General features: G+C 39.5%; 2 protein-coding genes and 1 pseudogene across 4 annotated transcripts in view; 1 reads left to right on the top strand and 2 right to left on the bottom strand.

Annotated features, from left to right (window-relative positions):
- LOC129770732 (2-oxoglutarate dehydrogenase complex component E1) overlaps window positions 1-16,810 on the bottom strand; it is a 44,006-nt gene extending 27,196 nt beyond the window's left edge. For 2 of the 3 annotated variants that reach the window (XM_055773759.1, XM_055773760.1), the window contains exon 1: window positions 16,663-16,809. The gene's annotated coding sequence lies outside the window, so the exon portion shown is untranslated. Of the gene's footprint in view, window positions 1-16,662 lie in introns of all 3 variants that reach the window. The other variant, XM_055773758.1, reaches the window with a different exon arrangement.
- LOC129766903 (uncharacterized) lies at window positions 7,463-9,511 on the bottom strand. The gene has a single exon (XM_055767501.1). It carries the CDS (start codon window positions 9,509-9,511, stop codon window positions 7,463-7,465), a length of 2,049 nt encoding a protein of 682 aa, XP_055623476.1.
- On the top strand, window positions 10,924-11,055 carry LOC129772078 (U4 spliceosomal RNA; annotated as a pseudogene).
- Window positions 16,811-20,295: the final 3,485 nt, after the last annotated feature.

Raw genomic sequence — 20,295 nt, 5'->3', positions numbered from 1 at the left:
AATGAATGTTTGGAAAAAAATCGATAATAAAATTTCGAAAAGTTACCCTATACAAAATATTCACCACCTCGAAAAAACACCGTATGCCAAATTTCAGCTTAATCGAACTTAAGGGAGAGTGGCGCAAAGCGGTCAAAGTTTGAGTTTTTTGAAAAACCGAAAAATCACTTTTAATTAAGGTTTTCAAAAAAAAAATGATGCCAAATGTCTTATAACTGCACGAAACGTCGATATTAACTGTTATCTCGAAGAAAAAAATTGGTTTGGCACTTGGTCGATTCTCCATCTGAAAAGTCGATTTTTGACAAAATTTTTATTTTAAGATAACTGTAAATCTCGACGTGTGATGCAATTTTAAGATTTTTTTTGGCGCCAAATTTTTTTTGAAACCCAGATTTCCGGTGATTTCTGGGTTTTAAAAAAACTAATTTCAACGTCTGCGATACTAGTAAATGGAGTCCGATTGAACTAATATTTTGCATTGGATATATTATCGTGCAAATCAACATTTCGCAGCAAATTCCGAATGATAAATCGAGAAAACTATTGTTATTGGCACCCAAAACCATACGTTTTGCTTCGTATTCTGAAAGAAAAAACTAGGTCCCAGAGTGTCGATTTTTGACATTTTTTTTAAATCACAGTAGATCTCGACGTTTCATGCAATTTTAAGACATTTTGGCATCATTTTTTTTTTCTGAAAACCTAGATTTCCTTTTCCCCCCTTGGGTGATTTTTAGATTTTCAAATAACTCAAACTTTGACCCCTATCGTCATTCTTCCTTAAGTCCGATTGATTTGATATTTTGCATATGGTGTTTTTTCGAGGTGGTGAACACTTTTTATGGTGTAGCATTTTGAAATTCGAGATGACCATCTTCATTGGCACCCTAATATAGGTATTCTCTATTCCTCGACTATTCCATATGATGTACGGATAGCCTCTTAACTCTTTAACAGGCCGTGAGAACTAGGCATGTAATACACGCAAACTACAATACAACGACATGTTTATATGCTAAAATGCATAAAACTTTTTTTTTCAATACGCAGAACAATTAAAAACATTAAAACAAATTGGTGGCAATATAGTTGCCACTGCCCGGCTAGCGTAAAATGATGGTGGCAATATAGCTGCTACCTGCCCATCTAGCGGTAAACACTTGATGGTGAAAATGATTTTTTTAAATGTCAGTTTTAACAAAAAAAAAACAACTAATAAAACTTGTGATAAGACTCAGCAGGTCCTAGACAGATCATATGTATTGAAAGCTTCAACAAATTGACTGTTTTTCAATGACTTTTCTGAAAACTAGTTATCACATAAGGCTAGAAGTGATAATTTATTTTAAAAGAAGAGAAAAAAATAAAATGGTAGGTGGCAATATAGTTGTCACTATTAGTAAAAGGGTTAAATTCAAATTTGTGCGATTAATTGAAAAATGTATGACGGCGCCAGTGGTTGTATGGTTAGCGTAACAGCCTCACAATCCGATCGGCCTGGGTTCAATCCCAGCTGGCGTCGTTGGGATTTTCTGAGGCGAAAAATCTCTGGTTACGTCTTCCTTCGGAGCGGAAGTAAAAGAAGTTGGCCCGGCTCATGAGTTGTTGAGTCTGATAGGTAGGAACAGGTGGAGTCGCCTCCCTGATGTCGGTGATTGGCACTAAAGTGGCGGAAATAGGCCGACGAAAAATAAGCGAAGATAAAAAAAAAAAAAAAATTGAAAAATGTAAAGTACGGGTTTACTATGTACCGTCTAGACTAGAACAACTCAACGTTGCGGGAAATATGCCACACAACACTGTAGACGTAAACAAAAACGAATGTATATATAACAATTCGATTCGTTATCAAGTTCTATGAATAATTGCTTTTTATTAGTAAACAAAAATCAATCATGCCCCTTATCGTAATCCATGTCTACATCTATAAATAGTTTCGCCATCTGCTGAATACCGTAATTTCCAAAACGTGCGGCGTTCGTTGGAGTGAAATGAAACCTGGATCGCAATCAATATCTGACCTTTCTCAATGTATATGTTATGTATCTGTTATTCAGCATAACTTTATAATAAATGCTGTTTCAAAAAATAACACACAACATAATGAATTCGTAGCACAGTTTCTCAATCTCGTTTGTTGAATATACAATGTTATGTACAATGTGAAATTCTACGAAAATGCTCGAAATAGTTGCAAAAACATTTCATTAACATAGATATTCAAAAAACTATTTCCGCTGCGTTTCAATAAAGTCTCGGACTCACGAATTGCTCACATTACAAAACCACCGATTACCAGGGAGATGAGGACGCAATAAAGATAACAAAGACGAATCAAGCATTAACGAGACACTGTTTATCTTCTCCTACCCATTATGACCACAATTTTGTTTTGCATATATTTTCGATGTTTTGTTCACACACTGGATCAAACCAGATATTAATGAATCATGCCTGTTAGTGTGGCGTGTGTAGCTTTAAACTGGATATATCAAGCAATAAAAAAAAGCCACTCGCGTCTCGATTGTAAGCAACACCGAAAAGCCAATAAACGGAGATCAAAACACATAGAAAAAAAGTTGTTTCTCATCATTGTGAAGCTGGATATTTTGGATATTGTGAAGGATGATATTTTATGAATTAGGACAAGGTGGAAAAGTCAACAAAACTATAATAGTTTAAACATAATTATGCAATAGAAATATGAAACAAATGAACAATGCATATGATAAAAATCATGTACATAATTTAGCATTGCGATTTAACATTTTGACGGCCATGGTGTTTTGGCCAAAAAGTTCGTAATAACCTGGAGGGTCCAATGGTTGATTCCAATACTAGATGGTGACAGGAACCAATCTAGCATAAAATTCCATCCCCATCTGCCACATAAGGGTAAAAACTACCCGTGTGTAGTACTGCACACGCGGCCCCAATTCTAGGTAAACGAGTAAAATATGGATAAAAATCATTATAAAACAATAATTTTTTTCGAAATTACATTTTTTATAACATTATTCAAACTCGTAAAATGTCTTCAATTTAAACGATCCAGACATAAAAACTTTTCGGCGCATTTCGGGCAGTGATAAATTGTAATTGGTAGAATAATACAAGCAGTGATGCCAAACTATGATATCGATGTGTCCCATTATGTATTAAGGCCAATATAAAACGAAAAACACATAAGTTTTAACGTAAAACATATGATGTGGTGCACACGTTTGAAACTTTGGAAGATTTCGCGTGTGCAGTGCTGTACTCATGGCCCCAGCGGGATGATTTTTGAGTGCAGTACGGCACTCATGGCCTTCTAAGTGTTAAAGATGGAGAACTTGAAATGTATTAAAATGTGAACAAAATTAAGGAATTAAAAAAAATTAAGTCGACAACACTACAGATCGAAGTCACACAACTCAATACACTAAACCCTATTTGACTAGCAGTTAAAACTGCATTGTAGAACATAGTTTCCCAGTTTTTTTTTACTTCCGCTATCCTTTTTTTTATTTGACAAGACGTATAGAAGTACAGATTGAACAATTAATTACGTTCGTTGTGACTAATTTCACATCTAAAATTATATGGTGCGGAATGCTCATTTTCCGATGTTCCCACTGAATGCTCTAGCGACTATGAACACCATGCGCTCAAACCGTGCAGAAAAACCTTGACATTAATATCATCATGTGCGAAGCAAACTCATTCAAACCGCATCGTCACGTGATACATTTTTTGAACGGGAATGTATGCAAGTGAAATCAGAAATGGCTGGAGCAAGGTCGTAGTATTTTTTAAATTTATACTAAAAGTAATTATTTAGCAACATGGGAATTTTAATGAATAAAAGCTATAACCTCAAATGATGCGTAAATTCGGTAACTGCTCCAATCATAACAAACAGGCCGGCGGTATCAAATTCCACTTCGCACTGGTACGCTAATGATACGAGCAATTTTCGGTCACGTTCTCGACCACTCTTTTTTCTCAGAAAAAATATCTTCACATGACCGACTGTTCCGTTTCCACCGTCGCAATTATCCGATTATCACATTGCTTTATTGATTCGCGTAGACGATCTCACCAGTTGATATCGGTTATCGTCTTCTGCGTTGTACGAATTCTATACAATGGTGGGTGTTTTTTTCAACCAGCATCACTCGTTTGAACTTTGAAGAGCTACTAATACGTGAGCGCGTGCCGTGAATTTGTTTCACTTGTAATAAAATGATGAATGGCCTCGTTTGTTCGGATCCAAGCAATGAGATGGTGTGAGAGTCTACATTACTTATACTTCGGGGGCGGTCATAATAACATGGCTGAGCGATCTTGTATGGTGAAGCACGTGAGATGTCGACGTAAGTCGTCATCAGTAGGTAGGCTCCATCAACAATCATTTGTTCTCATTCAGCTCTCTTTTTCCTACAATCAATAAGCATAAGTCATTACCTATGAACATTATAAAGGGTGTGTCACATCAAATTGCATCACGGAAAAAACGCTGTAAAAATTTAATTTTTAGGAATTATATCTTCAGCTTTCGCTTATAATCAGATAAGAGTGTATAGATCTCGTTGGCCATGCTTCACCGTCAATTTTTCGTAAATTTGGAAAAATGTCGTCGAACGAAAAAGAGCGTCGTGAATTAATCCTGCGCACTCATTTCGAGAATCCGGAGTTGTCACATCGGGACATCGGTAAGATGCTGGGAATTGTCCAATCCACGGTCAGCAGAGTACTAAAACGATACTTCGAGAACCTAACCATCGACCGGAAGGTGAAGAACGGCAAAAATGGATGCTCCGTCAGTGAAAAAGATCACAAGCGAGTAGTTAAGCAGTTTAGACGTGATCCGAGAAGTTCGGTCCGGGATGTCGCCAATAAGCTGAATTTGTCAAGTTCATTCGTCCAGCGGACCAAGCAGCGGGAGGTCCTGCGTACATACAAGGTTCAGAAGGCTCCTAACCGCGACGAAAGGCAAAACATGGTGGGGAAGACGCGAGCCCGGAAGCTGTATACCGAAATGCTGACGAAGCCGCATTGCCTGGTAATGGACGACGAAACCTAATTCAAAGCGGACTTTCGTCAGCTGCCGGGCCTGTTGTTCTTCTCCGCAGAGGACAAATTCAGCGATCCGGAGGAGATTCGCAAGCAGAAACTATCCAAGTTTGCCAAAAAGTACATGGTGTGGCAAGCGATCTGCTCTTGCGGAAAGCGGAGCGCCCCCTTCGTGATGACCGGCACGGTAAACGGGCAGGTTTACCTTAAGGAGTGCCTACAGAAGCGCTTACTACCACTATTGAAGCAGCACGAGAACCCGACCATCTTCTGGCCGGATCTCGCTTCGTGCCACTATTCAAAGGACGTGTTGGAGTGGTACGAAGCCAACGGGGTCACCTTCGTGCCAAAGGAAAGGAACCCGCCCAACGCGCCGTAGCTTCGCCCAATAGAGGAATATTGGGCGATTATGAAGCAGGCCCTCCGGAAGAACCCAAAAGTTGTCAAATCGGAGGCGGACTTCAAGAGAAAATGGATTTCTGTTCAAAAAAACTACAACCTGACGTTGTACAGAACCTTATGGACGGGGTAAAGAGGAAGGTGCGAGCATACGGGCTTGGGCTCGAAGTATGAATAAAAAGAAAATGCCAAAAGTTGTTTAATAGTTTTTATTTTAACAAAAAAAAAATGTCTAAAATTTTGAAAAGGATCGGTCTACTGGGCGAATTTCTACAGCGTTTTTTTCCGTGATGCAATTTGATGTGACACACCCTTTACTTCAATTGCGTTATCGACTAATATTACACCAGCTCTATTATGTTTGTGATGATGCATATTTTAGAGGATATTACTTTGAGGTCCATTATGAAAAATGGTACACTAGTAGAGAATAATGTACAGATCCTAATCAGCATGCTGAAAGTTCGAAGGTTTCTTAATGTTTTCTGATATGTACTAATAAATATTCGTGATTGAGATTAACAAGAAAAATTAAAGCTCAGTAGTTTATTACTTTTGAACAGACGAATTGCAATTATCGTACTGACCAATTCAATTTCGTGCAGTAGAATCAATTGATTGATTAGCATTAGCATTGACCAAAGTGCACAATATCGTAGGTAGTACAAATTCAAAACTGTTAAGTTAAAAGCCAGCCTCCATCTGTCGTGCAGTGGAATCAATTGATTGATAATTGAAGTTGATCTGTACAATACAAATTGAAAAAAATCGATTTGCGATACCAATTATTCACACAAAACTATAGCTGTAAACAAACATAAATGTATACTAGGATTGGGCGATCTTTTTTTTTATTTTATTTATTCATCGTCTTCGAGAGTATCGTACAGACTGGTTATACTTATGATATATTCTTAATCCTAGCTTTAAAATAATCTTTGGTCATGTTGAAATCAAAAATTTGGCAGACATTGTTGAAGGCTCGAAGGCAGGAACTGAATGGATTATTGTAGCCATAGCATGTTCTATGTCCGGGAACAGCAATTAATGCGGAGAAACGCAGCTGACGTTGAGGAACGTTTATTGGAATATGCAGAAGAAGATCGGCACACTCGATGTTTTCACTGAGAATGTCGAATACAATCAGTCGTTGCATCTTCAGTCGCCTTGCCGTGAGCAATTCCAAGTCGATTAGACGACAACGTTCCGAATAATGGGGAAGATGGACGGGATCATTCCACGGGAGATGTCGCAATGCAAATCGAATGAAACATTTCTGTACACGCTCGATACGTACAATCTCGGAAACGTGGTATGGGGCCCAGACCGGTGCAGCGTACTCTAAGTTGCTCCTCACTAAACTACAGTACAAAGCTTTTAGTGCATATACGTCGGTGAACTGTGACGCATTCCGACGTATAAATCCCAGGATAGAGAATGCTTTGGAGGTGATAGCTGAGATGTGATCGTGGAAACGTAGCTTTGAGTCCATGATAACACCCAAGTCACGGATAGAATGTACACGATCCAAGAAAAGAGTGTCGATCTTGTATCGGTAGTCTATCGGCTCGTAGCAACGACTAAAGGTGATCACCTTGCACTTACTTGTGTTCACACGCATGCCGTTGTCTTTGCACCACTGCGCTAGAGAATCGATATCGGCCTGCAAGCTGCAGCAGTCCGCAGCTGATTTGATGACTCGGAAAATTTTAAGGTCGTCGGCAAACAATAGTTTTCCAGAAGATATTCGTAGGCACAAGTCATTAATGAAGATTACAAATATCAATGGCCCTAGTACACTTCCTTGGGGGACTCCGGACGCTATATCGAATGTTGTGGATCGTGCTGAGTTCACCTCAACAAAAGCTTTCCTACCGGTCAGGTAAGACATCAACCAATCGGATATCCAATCAGGAAAACCCATGTGCTTCATTTTTCTCACTGTAAGAATATGCGGAACAGTATCGAAAGCCTTCGAGAAATCAATATAAACAGAGTCCACTTAATTTCTGTGTTCAACTTCACGAAAGAGCACGTTGGTGTAGCATAATAAATTGGACGTTGTGGAACGATGGGGTACAAATCCATGCTGGAACTCAGATATCATCGATTTCGCTGCAGACAGTAGCACTGTGTGGATCAGTGATTCGAGTAGCTTCCCTAGGCAACAAAGGATGGATATTCCACGGTAATTTTCAACGCGCCGCAAGCTGCCTGATTTGTAGATAGGAATCATCTTCGCAGTTTTCCATAGGCTAGGGAATGTTCTTTCCTCGAGCGACTTGTTAAAGAGTATTGTCAGAGGAAAGGCCAATGATGGAGCGCAGTTCTTCAACAGGATAGGTGCTAAGTCGTCCACTCCAGTTCCTTTCGTCGCGTCTAGTTTTTGCAAGGATCTTAAAACTTCCTCGTGGGTAAAATTGAAGAATGGTAGGTGGATATGATGCGACGGTAGGTTGCGAAAACATCCAGATCCTGGTTGAGGCAGCTCAGTCTTGAACACGCTTTGGAAGAATCGTCGAAAAAGATCAGCAACTTCATCAGGTAGGTTTGCTGTTGTGTTACCGTATTCGACAACTTGTGGTACTCGATTACTCGCTCTTTGCTCTCTAACGAATTTCCAGAACGCCGTAGGGTTCCGTTTCATATCAGATTGAAGTCTCTGCTGGTAGGCCCTGTAGCTGTTCTCTACAAGATCCTTATAGCATGTTTCCACGATGCGAAGAGATTCACGGTTTTCGTTTGATTTATCGATGAAGAATCGTTTGCGTGCTTTACGCAGTTTGTTTCGCAGCCTTCGCAACTCTGCAGTCCACCAAGGCTTCCTGGTGTTCCTATTAATAGAACGGTGGCGTCGGGGTACTTTCGAATGTATGATCTCAAACAGGGTATCATAAAACATATGGGTGGCGGAATCAACTGTACGATCTTGAAGAAGTACCTCCCATTCGACCAATGAAAATACGCTATTTAAAGAGTTGAAATCACATCGTCTAAAATCCAGGTCAAAGGAATCAGTTGTGGCTGAAATATGCACACAGCTCTGCATGTCTATTTGTAGTTCGAATGGTGGGTGGTGCGGATCAACGGGTAGAAGTGGTGATATCGGCGGCTGGCCTTCAAAATTATCGGGAGCGTTTGTAAAAACCAAATCAAGTAGTCTGCCATTGATGTTTGGAATAGAGTTGATTTGTACGAGGCCATAGGATGAGATGGATTCAATTAGCACGAGTTCTGGATCGCTAGAAGCATTCACAGGCAAGTATCCGTTGACATCCTCATCAAAACCCCATTGCAGATGCGGAAGATTATAATCGCCGAGCAATAAAACGATATCGTTAGCCGAAGATCGGTCCGCCAAGGACTGAACAGCGAAAGTGTGGTTGGAATACAACGCCGTCTCAGAGTTTGGTCGAAAGTAAATGCCGAGGAGGTACAAATATCGGTTGGATAGTTTCACACAAACTACCATTTGCTCAAGCGTACTACAATGAGGTATCGAAACCTCGGTACAGTGCAGTGTGGCTTTCACTGCGACAAGCACTCCGCCACCTCTTGTGAGGCTACTGGTTGCTTCACTACGGTCACAACGAAAAAGTGAATAATCGGATGATAATTCAGCGTCGCATATATCGGACCGGAGCCATGTTTCAGTAAGAATGACAACATCATAATGACTGCTCGACAATCCTAGCTGTAAGCGTGAAGTTTTAGTGCGAAGGCCTCTGACATTTTGGTAGTAAATGGAGAGAAAGTGTTGCTTTGGCGAGAGACTATCACAATCACCACAGTCAGTAACCGGAAGCACAGGATGATGAGCTACAGGATCGTTCCGCTGTGTCGATGCGTTTGTCGGACGCTGGTGGCCCGAAGATGGCGATGAGCTAGAAGTGTTTCGCATTTCAGGCAGCGCATTGTTCGGAATGAAGGTGTACTTGCCTGCATTTATGGGTTGGATGCCAGCTGCCCCGCACTCGAGCACAGGACCGGGACGACTGGGTGTCGCTGACATCAATGGCTCGACTGTGACGAGGGAGTCAGAGGCATCCATAGAGCTTGCAGGTGTGCGTCCCGGTTGACTGGTTTGTGATGCATACGTGGGTAGTAGACTAGGAATAACATATGTTACCGAGATGGAATTGCTCGAATCACAGCTGTACTTGCCTGAGTGAGAGGCTTGGAGAACCCCCAATCTTGGATCGATATTTAGAAGATCGATCTTTTCCATTCCGATTTTCGATTTTTTGAATCGATTCTCTTAATTCGAAAGAGTCACGAAAATCGATCCTACGTTTTTGTCGATCTTAGACAAACTGTTTGAAGATTTGTTTTTCAATGTACATCGATTTTATTCTCACCAAGGACCACCTAACAAATTACAGCATTAACGATACACGGTTTATCTTTGACTACCAAAAACTACGGAATGACCGCACTTTTATTTTGCATATTTTTTTGATGTTTTGTTCACACACCAGATCACATGAACCAGATTTTAACGAATTATTCCTGGTAGCGTGGCGCGCCTAGCTTCAAACTGGATATATTAAGCATCGCATCATTAAGCTTGCTGACAAAGTCAGTCTGATTCTTCTATGATTTACTTCCGTACAAGTGCTGACAGGATCACAACCAGCAGTAGCTTCTGAGGGGCGCGACATATTGCAACCAGTGGCACATATGATTACTGAACTGGATGGTGAGAACAGTTCCAGTCGAAAGGTTGTTTTATAGAACTGGTGCTAAAACCAAGATTTGCATTTCAATAAAATAATAAATTGAAAAAAGGGTTTCGATTTTCCAAAAATCGATTCTGGTTAGCTTTTTAGACAGTGAATTGCTCCCTATGCTGTTTTGAAACAACGTAAGATTCCTCGCAGATATTAGTGAGAATGATCAAATAAAAATCCTTCAGCTCTTCATATAGCATGGTGAATTCAGGTCTTTCAGCCTGGAACAAACGATTCAATATGTTGATCTGGACGATACGTCGCACCGTCCGACGCGAATCCTTCCCGACGATCCTTGTAAGGAATTTCGTCCATATGAATCTGATCAATCATTGTATTGTAAATGATTTTAAGATCAGCAGAACCGCGCGATACTGCAGCGTAAAAGTCGTCATGTTGCTTTGTTCAAATGCATGAAATTTCACAAATGGAAAAAACATGTACCAATCAGCACTTTTTTAAGAAAATCTGTACTCTGTACCGTACAGAATCTGTACCAAAAATAAGGGAAAAATCTGTACCATTCCAGATAAATCTGTACGTGTGGCAACACTGGTCCAAACGTTCTTCTTTTCGATGATAGTTTTTTTAGCATATCGCACAAACCCAAAGTATGACAAAACTCGACGAATTTTTGTGTTGTTATTATGCAGACTCGATCAATGGATCCATTAGTGGTTTGATAAGGTTTGTCAGTTCGGAGAAAAGGAAAGGTGACATTAGGCTCGCCACAAGCTTTGCGCAATGGCGATATCGTAACCAATGAGGTACATCCGAGGTGCGATTATTGCTAGTTGAAAAATTAGGCTCGCCACTCGTCAGCTCGACAAAAATGGTTGAACTGCTGCGGCTGATATTAAGAAAAAGGTTACTAACCCCCAATCCTCAGCAATTTATCCTCAAAAGCCTCTGCAACTACTTTAAAGGTACTGGCTGTGAAAACAGCCGCAAAGTATAAGGATATCTGTCCTGATTTTGAGATACTTTTAGGACGTCCTGATTTATTCTCCACATTCTAGCGTTTGTCCTGATTTTCATGAGAAATTCAATTTTGCTACAGAATTATGATTTCTTTCTGTGTATTTTGTTTTTTATTGAAGACTAAAATTTTGTGAGCGTATAAAGAGTAGTATTTGCTTCTTCCACGAGATCTTTCAGTTTTCGTTTTACCCACCACGGTGTTGTTTCTCGATATTCCAAGTTGATTTTGTCTTAACCAAAATGTCATTTCACCGAAGAATTGCGCAGGAAGTCCCTTTTTCACAGATCGACCTAAGGATTATGAGGCCAACGCTGCATATGTGATTCATACGTGTCGGTAGAACTCTGATTAGGGAAAGCAAATCCAAACATTGAAACATTGCCAGAATATTCGATTGACATCCACTTCCAAATCCATGCTGAACTATGTGGTACAGAGATCAAATTCAGCCGGTAAGAAAATTTAGGCTGTAGAGGGAACTCTTGCGTTTCAGTTCCATGGCTTGTACACTATTGCACTTTATGTTCGATGATTCTAAAACCGCCAAAAATGTCCTTTACTAGTAAAAAGACAGTAGCCATCATCTCCGGACTACCTTCACCGCATGGATCGTCCAAGAAATATTTGAAATACATAAATTTAACCTTTGAATAAATTGTGCACAACATGTAAACCTCAGCTATCTATATTCGTGGGCTCATAGTTTTGGCTGCCGCGGATTTTGCGGATTTCTTCATTCAACTGCTTCCTTACTCTTTAATAAACATGGGAGCCATCCATGCTGAATCGACACGCTTCAAACTAGGTTTAGCTTCAAAACATTTCTTCAATCCATCGATCACGTCCAGTGAAAACGTTGAGCTTAGAAAAGCTGAGCCAATCTACCTTTATCTCACCGTTCCCTTCGCTACATTCCAGTAACGGACTCTAACATCCATCTGTTGCTTCTGAGAAATCTCATTCAAAGTTTCGTCGACTCCGATCACGATATCCTTGCAATTTTCATGTAAACAAAGGGTACCATTCAAAAAGTATGGCGCAATACGGTATATGATCAGGTAGCTCATTTTAGTTCTGCTGAGCTGCATTTTTGGTGCTATTGCACTGTCCGGAAACATATGCGGAAAGAGACCACTAGAGTTTCATGGGTTCAGGTCTACCGCTTGCTGAGGAAGATTGCACAAAATAGCTCATGATCTGACTCGCGTCTGTATTCCGCGTTTCAGTGGGAATGTTGTTACAGTTGTTTTTCAGCTGTACCCACGACTGCGATTTTCGTTGAATCTTCTTTGGCAGCTACTATTTTCATTTTAATTATTTTTATTGTTTTCAGTTATTGATTTCTTAATCACGTTTTCAACAACCTGAATTATAAATTAACCAAAAGAAATTGTGTAATTTTTATGGTTGTGTTCGTCAGATGAAAAATCAAACTTGCGTCGACTAGAGACTCTGACTCTAGACGGGACTTAAGTGTCGACGAAAACTCAATTGACTTTCTGATTGAAGATCAATGTGTATAAAACATACAAATGTACTATATTTAAATAATAATTTAAAATATTAATCCATTTGATTTTTCCTGGTTTTGAATGGAAATTCCTGGTTATTTCCTGGTGAAAAAAAATTCTTGGCTATTTCCTGGTTTTCCCGGTTTTCCTAGTTGAGTTGCCACGTTGTCAACGACTTCATCTCGACAACTCGTGCAACACATATTTTTGTTAAGTCCTTCTCCTGGTCCAACCACAACCACCGCAACCAGCGTAAAATGTTGGTGGCAATATAGTTGTCAATGCCCGGTTAGCGTAAAATGTTGGTGGCAATATAGATGCCACCTGCCCGGCTAGCGTAAAATGTTGGTGGCAATATAGATGCCACCTGCTCGGTTAGCGTAAAATGTTGGTGGCAATATAGCTGCCACATGCCCGTAAAGGAGCTAGTGTTAGATGTTGATGGCAATATAGCTGCCACTTTCCCAGCTAGCGTAAAATGTTAGTGGTAATATAGATGCCACCTGCCCGTCTAGCGGAAAACGCTTGATGGTAAAAATGTTGTTTTTGTATTTTAAATTTTGATGTTAGTTTCAACAAAAACAACTGATAAAATTCATGATCAGACTCAACAGGCCCTAAACAGTTCATATGTACTGAAAACATTAACAAAATGACTGTTTTTCAATAACTTAACGGAAAATTTGCTCTAGTTGCTCTAAATTGGGATTTGTTAACACAAAAATGGCTCCAAAAATGAATAGTTCTTGTTTTTTTTGCGCTCATAAAAATCAGGCATGTTGCTAGACATTAGAACAAGTTACCACATAAGCTGATCCTGACTAACGCTTGCATTAAAAAATGGACAAATTTTACCAATTTTTCATGCGTTCATCTTAACACCTGGTGATGAGATCTTTTGTGCTTGCGACTCATAATAACTCATAAATTTTCTAACAAAATTCGACAGCGCTATCATTTGAATTGCAGAATTTATGGCGAAAACAGTAAAGCAACTGCGCTCCATGGTTTGTGCGTACTGGGAGCTCCATCCCGTTGCGAAGAAAGCGGAAATGGTCAAGTTTTTTGAATCCGCTGGATGCACCCGTTCCGATATCTAAAAAATCCTTACACTTCTGGAGAAGAATGAGAGCAATGAACCACAACCTGGTTCCGGTCGTCCGACAGTGCTATAGTCGACAATACCGCTGAAGCTAAAGCAGAAGACGGAAAGAAAGATGGATATATCGTTCCGAGCTTTGGGCCGGATAGTCGCAGCAACAGGACATACAGTGGAGAATGCCTAGCGGAGATGGACATCATCATGCGGAACCGTTAGTCAAGACCGGTCGTGTCGTAACAGTAAGTTGTGACACAAAAAAAAAGGCTGAAGGTGAGGGAGAATAATCTATTTCCAGCGAAGGGTAACGTCGCGATCGCGACAACAACTGGCAGAGAACCAGCTATTTTGCTTTCCCCACCAAGGGGGTAAGTTTCGACATGAAATACGTTTTCCACACCAAGTTCCCAAAGAAGGATCTTCTGTGGCTAATCATCAGCGAAAAGGGGATGACTTGCGGTGAAATTGGGAGATTCATAACACAAAGTGCCTTCCAGAAGTTCTCTTCTCCATCCAAAAATATCATCCGAAGGAAGATCTGGTGTTTTGGCTGGACCTGACCTCCGCCCATTATGCGAAGGAGTCGCTGGAGGAGATGAACCGCTTGAAGATAGATGTTGTTTTGAAGTCCGACAAGCCTCCGAACGTTCCGCATCTGCGTCCCATTTCTGGCCAAACCTGATGAAAACGGAGGAGGAACTAATAAATAAAGCTCATAGCTGAAAAACATGCTAACAAGTATGTTTTCGACAGCAATGACGAAAGTTCCGGTTAACTGCTGGAAGGCAATGGCCAATAAAATTATGTTTTATGGGTAATCTGTCCCATTAAACTATCTTTTTTAGTTTTTTTATCGTTATCCGGAAAATATCCTTTTTTAATGCAAGCGCTATCAACCAGTGAAAACAATTTAGTTTTTCAAGACCTTAAAAGGCATATGCATATGCATAGGCATAGGCATATGCGAGGCCATCTTTACCAGCTGCTTTAGTTCTTTAGCTGAATAATGACCTCTTTAACTTGACCTTCGTAGTGGGAGATACGTCGTCGCTGTTCACTGCACCGGCGTAGTCCTTTTCAACGCCGTCTTGGTCTCCTATCTACGCGCCCTGTTAATCGCAGTGCTGCCTCCACCTTTCGATCACTTCGGGTTCGTTCATCAAGATGATTCGTCGTTCCTGCACATTTCGGCTCACATCCCAATACATTTGTGTGAGGCGTTTAGTTTCTTGAAAAAGTTCCGCGATTCTCGTAAACGATAAAGCATCTCACTTTTTGCCGCATTTTTTCCCAAAAAATATGCTTGCTACCTTCACTTCAGTCGATATCGTTCCACGTTTTTTCAAGTCACTCGTTGCAGCATGCGTGTTGCATCCTTTTTGCTCGGAAACACTCGGCACTTGTCAAATCATTCGTTCCGTTGTCCACGTAGTTAATACCCGATGACGGCTTCTGCTGTGCTGCTAATTGCTGCACAGCAACATTCACCGCAATGCGAGTAACATCTCTGACCAGCACAATCAATAAAAGAATGATTGCTCAGAGTTTATGTATTGAAATAAAAATACCAAATACGATAAAATGCTAAAGAACGATGTGCTGCATAAAAATCGTGACAATTTATTCAACGAAATAATTTAGATATTGAGTTTTAGGATATAATTTTTAAAGTTGAACAGAAATTTTGGACGGAGCGCGCTAGTGAATGATTTTAAAAGAATGCAGTTATTAAAATTGATCTATACCCGACACCCTTAAGATTATCTATCAGCATCCGTTTGAAAATCGAAACAAATATTGCGGCCCTGAGATTGAACTCGCGATCATTCACTTTCGAGCGGGCGAAATACTCGTCGTTTTGTCTATAAATAATACTACATTTGTTAAATTTAGTTCAATAATATTGATACTTCTTCATTAGACCACTTCATAACAAGTTTTGAAATGCTTCTAAGATGCGGTCTTCCCAGTAGTCGACCATATACTAGATCTTTTTGGACAAAATCCAAACACATAGTTGTACAATTTTTCAACCCAACCGTGACTGAACATCATGATTGCATGACGTAAGGCTCCCCAGAATATCAACAATGAGAAAAATGTTGGCCTTATCGTACCAACGGAAATGATAAAGTAATTGCGAGCCGAACACGATAATATGCTGACGTATGAGCTTGTGATGATACACGACGTCATAAGTCACCGTATCTTTTTCTGGTAGTTTGATAAATCCACCGACCCACCTTCATATTTTGTGTGTATAAATAACTTCGCTAGGACATAGGAACAGCCACTAAGGCTTTCAAACATGACAAACTATATTATGCAGCCGAAACGAACCGCAAAAATAAGCTATTTTTAGAACACAGATGTTGACGTTGCTTTGTATGAAGTATTTTTGTGGTCTATTTGCGACTCGCTAGTGTACAGCCTACAATTACAGTGTCAAACACACATCCCAAGTTTACGATTTGAATAGATGTAGGTCGTCACAAGAGCGAACAATTTATGTTGGCAGCAGCAGCAATGGCAACAGCATCTCGCGTGACCTTCAGCTGATGATCAAGTTTGGCTCGAGAATCCTCTAAAAGTCATGGGTCTAGCCTTGAACGAGACACTCCGCAGAATGACGTAGTAGGAGCTTCGGATAAAAGTGAAAACCATCGAGAAGCATTCCTTGCTGACGTCAGTTGAAGGAAAATTCGAAACAGTTTCAGCTGCGCGGCGAAGAAAATCTCATTATGTAACACGCGCAGATTGGTAACTTTGTGCTAAGACGTAATTTGCAGTTTCAAATTCCTCGATGCTCACAATTCCGCGATTTGTCAATAGTATTTCAATATCATTATCACCGACAGTATCAATGCCAAACGCACGCACCTTATCTCACGGTCGCCTCTCCTATGGAAAATTGTACCGTTTACTGTTCCGTGTATTCGCGCGACGACAGCTCGAGAGCGACTAAGAAACTGCGTCGGAGTGGAAGTCGCTTTAGACTGACACAGACTGCACAGACCCGAGCGCCGCTCACCACCCAATTTTCACCCGATCCGATGATAATTTCCTAACAGTTCTGGTAGATGAACGATGCCGAAGCTGTGAGACGGCCAATGTGTGGAGTACACACAATGTAACAGATGATTGGAAATGTTGAGCAACAGGTGAAAAGAAAATTAATCGGAGGTAAATAAATAAAAGTGGTTTGGAAATGATCAACCTCTGTTACGATAGTCTCGATCGACTGAAAAAGTATTTCGAAATGTATTAATTGTGTGTAAACCCACACAAATCGACCGGGTGAATCGAGATCATGAAATATCTAATATTTGTGTTTGGCGACTTCAGCATTGGATTGTACCGTAAGACTCGAGACCAAATCTCGTTAGGCATAAGAATGGAATGAATCCGCAGTCTTCGCTGAATTAGGGCCTGATTCTCGAATACACTGGAAACGAAATAAACGGCACGCCATTGAACTACGTTTTACGAGTTAGTGAAGTGTCCAAGATAATAATGAGTTTTCAGGCAGAATGAGCACTTTTCAAATAAAAAATCATTAATGAAAATTAAATTCTTCGTATCAAACTGATATTCAATGTGAGTGTAAAACTTTGTTTTCTTCATGTGATATAATAATCTCATACAAAAATTTCATCTGAAGATAATTTGAAATTAAAATGATAAGTTTAGTGGGAAACTAATCCCGTATCCAAATGTCGACACCGTACCGTTGTCATCGCGTTTTTATTTTTTACGTTTTTTACTCTCCGAGTTTTTAGTCGGATACGTCCAACGATGATGGAATATTTAAAAACAAACCAATTTTCATTCTTTCATTCAAAAACACACATTGAAAAATTTCATAAAATACGCAGAAGACACGCCGCAGGCACGGTGCAATGTGAATGAATTAAAATATCGTGGCGAGAAGTGAACACGCCACGTTGACGCCCCGCTGCAGTGAGAACATGGCCTAAATGTTCCGCAGTTTCAGCAAATAATAGAAACGACAATTACCATCTGTCAGTTTTCCGATTTTTCTAAGGTGATACCTGCTCGGACAGTGTCCCGTCATTATGCCAGTCAACATGGCTTAGGCCCGACGAATTTAGTTGAAGATCCAAATCTTGCTAAGAGATCGGCTTTTTCATTATCTTCTGCAACGCGATGACCAGGCACTCAGTATAGATTAACACTGTTAGTAGCAGCCGGTTGTTTTAAGGATAGAATACATTCCCAAACTAGCTCTGACTGATATGTGTATGATTTTAATGCATTAAGAGCTGCTTAGTTATCCGAGAAGATACAGATATTGACATACCTGTATTTTCTAGTCAAACAAGTATTTGTGCATGTTAAAGTAGTATATATTTCTGTTTGAAAAAATTCTGGCCACTGTCCCATTGGAATTTACATGTCGATTTCTGTCCCAGTAATCCCAGCTGCTGTAGATTTTCCAATTTTAGACCCATCGGTATAAAATACGAGAGTTCCTGGTAGGATTGGGCGATCTCGGATCGATTCTTCGAAGATCGATCTTTTACATTCCGATTTCCGATTTTTTGGATCGATCTTTTGTACTCGAGAATATCGATTCTTTTGCTTTCGATCTCTTTGATCTTAGAAAAACTAGAAAATTAGAAAACCAAAGGCCACCTAACATATTTTTTGAATATAATGTCAACATTTGGATCGCTTCTTCTACGATTTACTTCTATACAAATGCTGACAGAGACAGAACTAACACGAGCTACCGAGGGATGAACTGTAACCAGTTGCACATAGGATCACTGAACCTGATGTTGATATCAATTACAGGCGAAAGGTTGAACTGGCACCAAAATTCGACTAAATGACAGATGTATGGGACGATTGGCTTTTATGGGAGTTCTGAGCGGGATCATTTTGGGCGGTTATTGAATTTCTAATGATACTTTTTTCAATTACCGTTCTGAATCATATTTCGGACGCATAAGGCATATGATGCAGAAAACAGATCTAAACTTTATGCACAAATATTTAGTTGATATTTTTAATAAATTAGTTCAATATACTTCTAAGCTTTCTACTTTGGTACCTATTTGATTGAAAACAAAAAAAAATCATCGAATAAAACGCTTTTCAAATGAAGCGAATAAGAATCAAACTTCGGACACTATTTATAAAAAAAAAATCAAATTTCGAACACTTTATTTTGTATTTTTTTGAACGAAAATAACATTACACTCGATTATATTTTATAGTCAACTGTGAAACACTTATCAAGCAATCACAGTAAACTATAAACGATGATGAGAACTGATGAAACACGATAGAAATTTAAATATTGATGAACGAATAAATTCTATGTGCTCACGTTGTGGAGGCGATCTGGCGTAATGGTAACATCCATGCCTCTCACGCTAAAGGTCACGAGTTCAACTCTCACTCCCGACATTCTTCCAAAAAATGGAAGTAAAAAGTGACGAACCAGCCAAATGAGTTGAAAGTCACTATAATACAGATAAAAAAATAAAAAAAAAGTGCTCACGCTAAGGAAACGTCAAACACAAACGATATTGAGAAGTGTTGTCAGATTTTTGCCGATTATGTTATAATTTAAATATAGTTCTTATATGAAATGATAGTGAAACCAAGGGATTACTCTAAAGACGCAATTGTGATATTTATTTTATATTTGTATCATCAGTGAATTAAGCATTTCAAGATATTAGAACAAAGTGTTTTGATGTTGTCCGAAATATGATTCAGAACGGTAATTTATTTAATTAAACACTGTCTGACGGCACAAGATAAATGCCTTGTGGCTGTGGCCTTCATGCTGAGGAACAAAACAAAATGCTTTTGATGTTTGAATAAAAGAAAATACGTCATTCATACAGAATTTTTTTTATTATTATAAAAAAAAAGGTTTTAATTTTTCTAAGATCGATTCTTTGGTATCGATTTAATCAGTGGATTGATCCTTACGCTGTTTGGAAAATCTATTCGACACGATCGATCTTTTTATAAAGATCGCCCAATCCTAGTTTCTGGGCGAGTTTTACGACCACCTTCTTGCTCCGATTGAATTCTATTACTTTGAAGGAACCATGGTTCGTTTTGAAAGCTCCAATTGCACATCTCCTAATCTAAGATACTTTCGTTTTTTGTTGAATGGAATTGTTAAGTTCTGAAGGATTAACATTAAGTCCTTCCATGTTACACCATTTGAGGGTGTAGTTAAGGGTTGTTGCATCTTATTCCTAATTTCACAGTTATCAGTCGGTTGGTTAACATAGCATATATTCAGATGGAGATGCATATGTCAAAACCACTTTTTTCATAGCTTTATTCAAAGAATTGTCAAATTGCTCACTCAATATCAAGGAAAGCTGTAAGTGAGATTTCTTTAGCGTCGAAACTTCTCTATTCTTGAAATTAACGTGTGAAGCGATATTTCAGTTGATTTATTTGCTTGGTTCTTCTTCTTCTTGGGTGGCACTAACGTTCCCAGTAGAACTTTCATCTTCT

Source organism: Toxorhynchites rutilus, chromosome 2 (assembly GCF_029784135.1).
Source record: "Toxorhynchites rutilus septentrionalis strain SRP chromosome 2, ASM2978413v1, whole genome shotgun sequence".
Lineage (NCBI taxonomy): Eukaryota > Metazoa > Arthropoda > Insecta > Diptera > Culicidae > Toxorhynchites > Toxorhynchites rutilus.
This window is presented reverse-complemented; position numbering and strand designations above follow the sequence as displayed.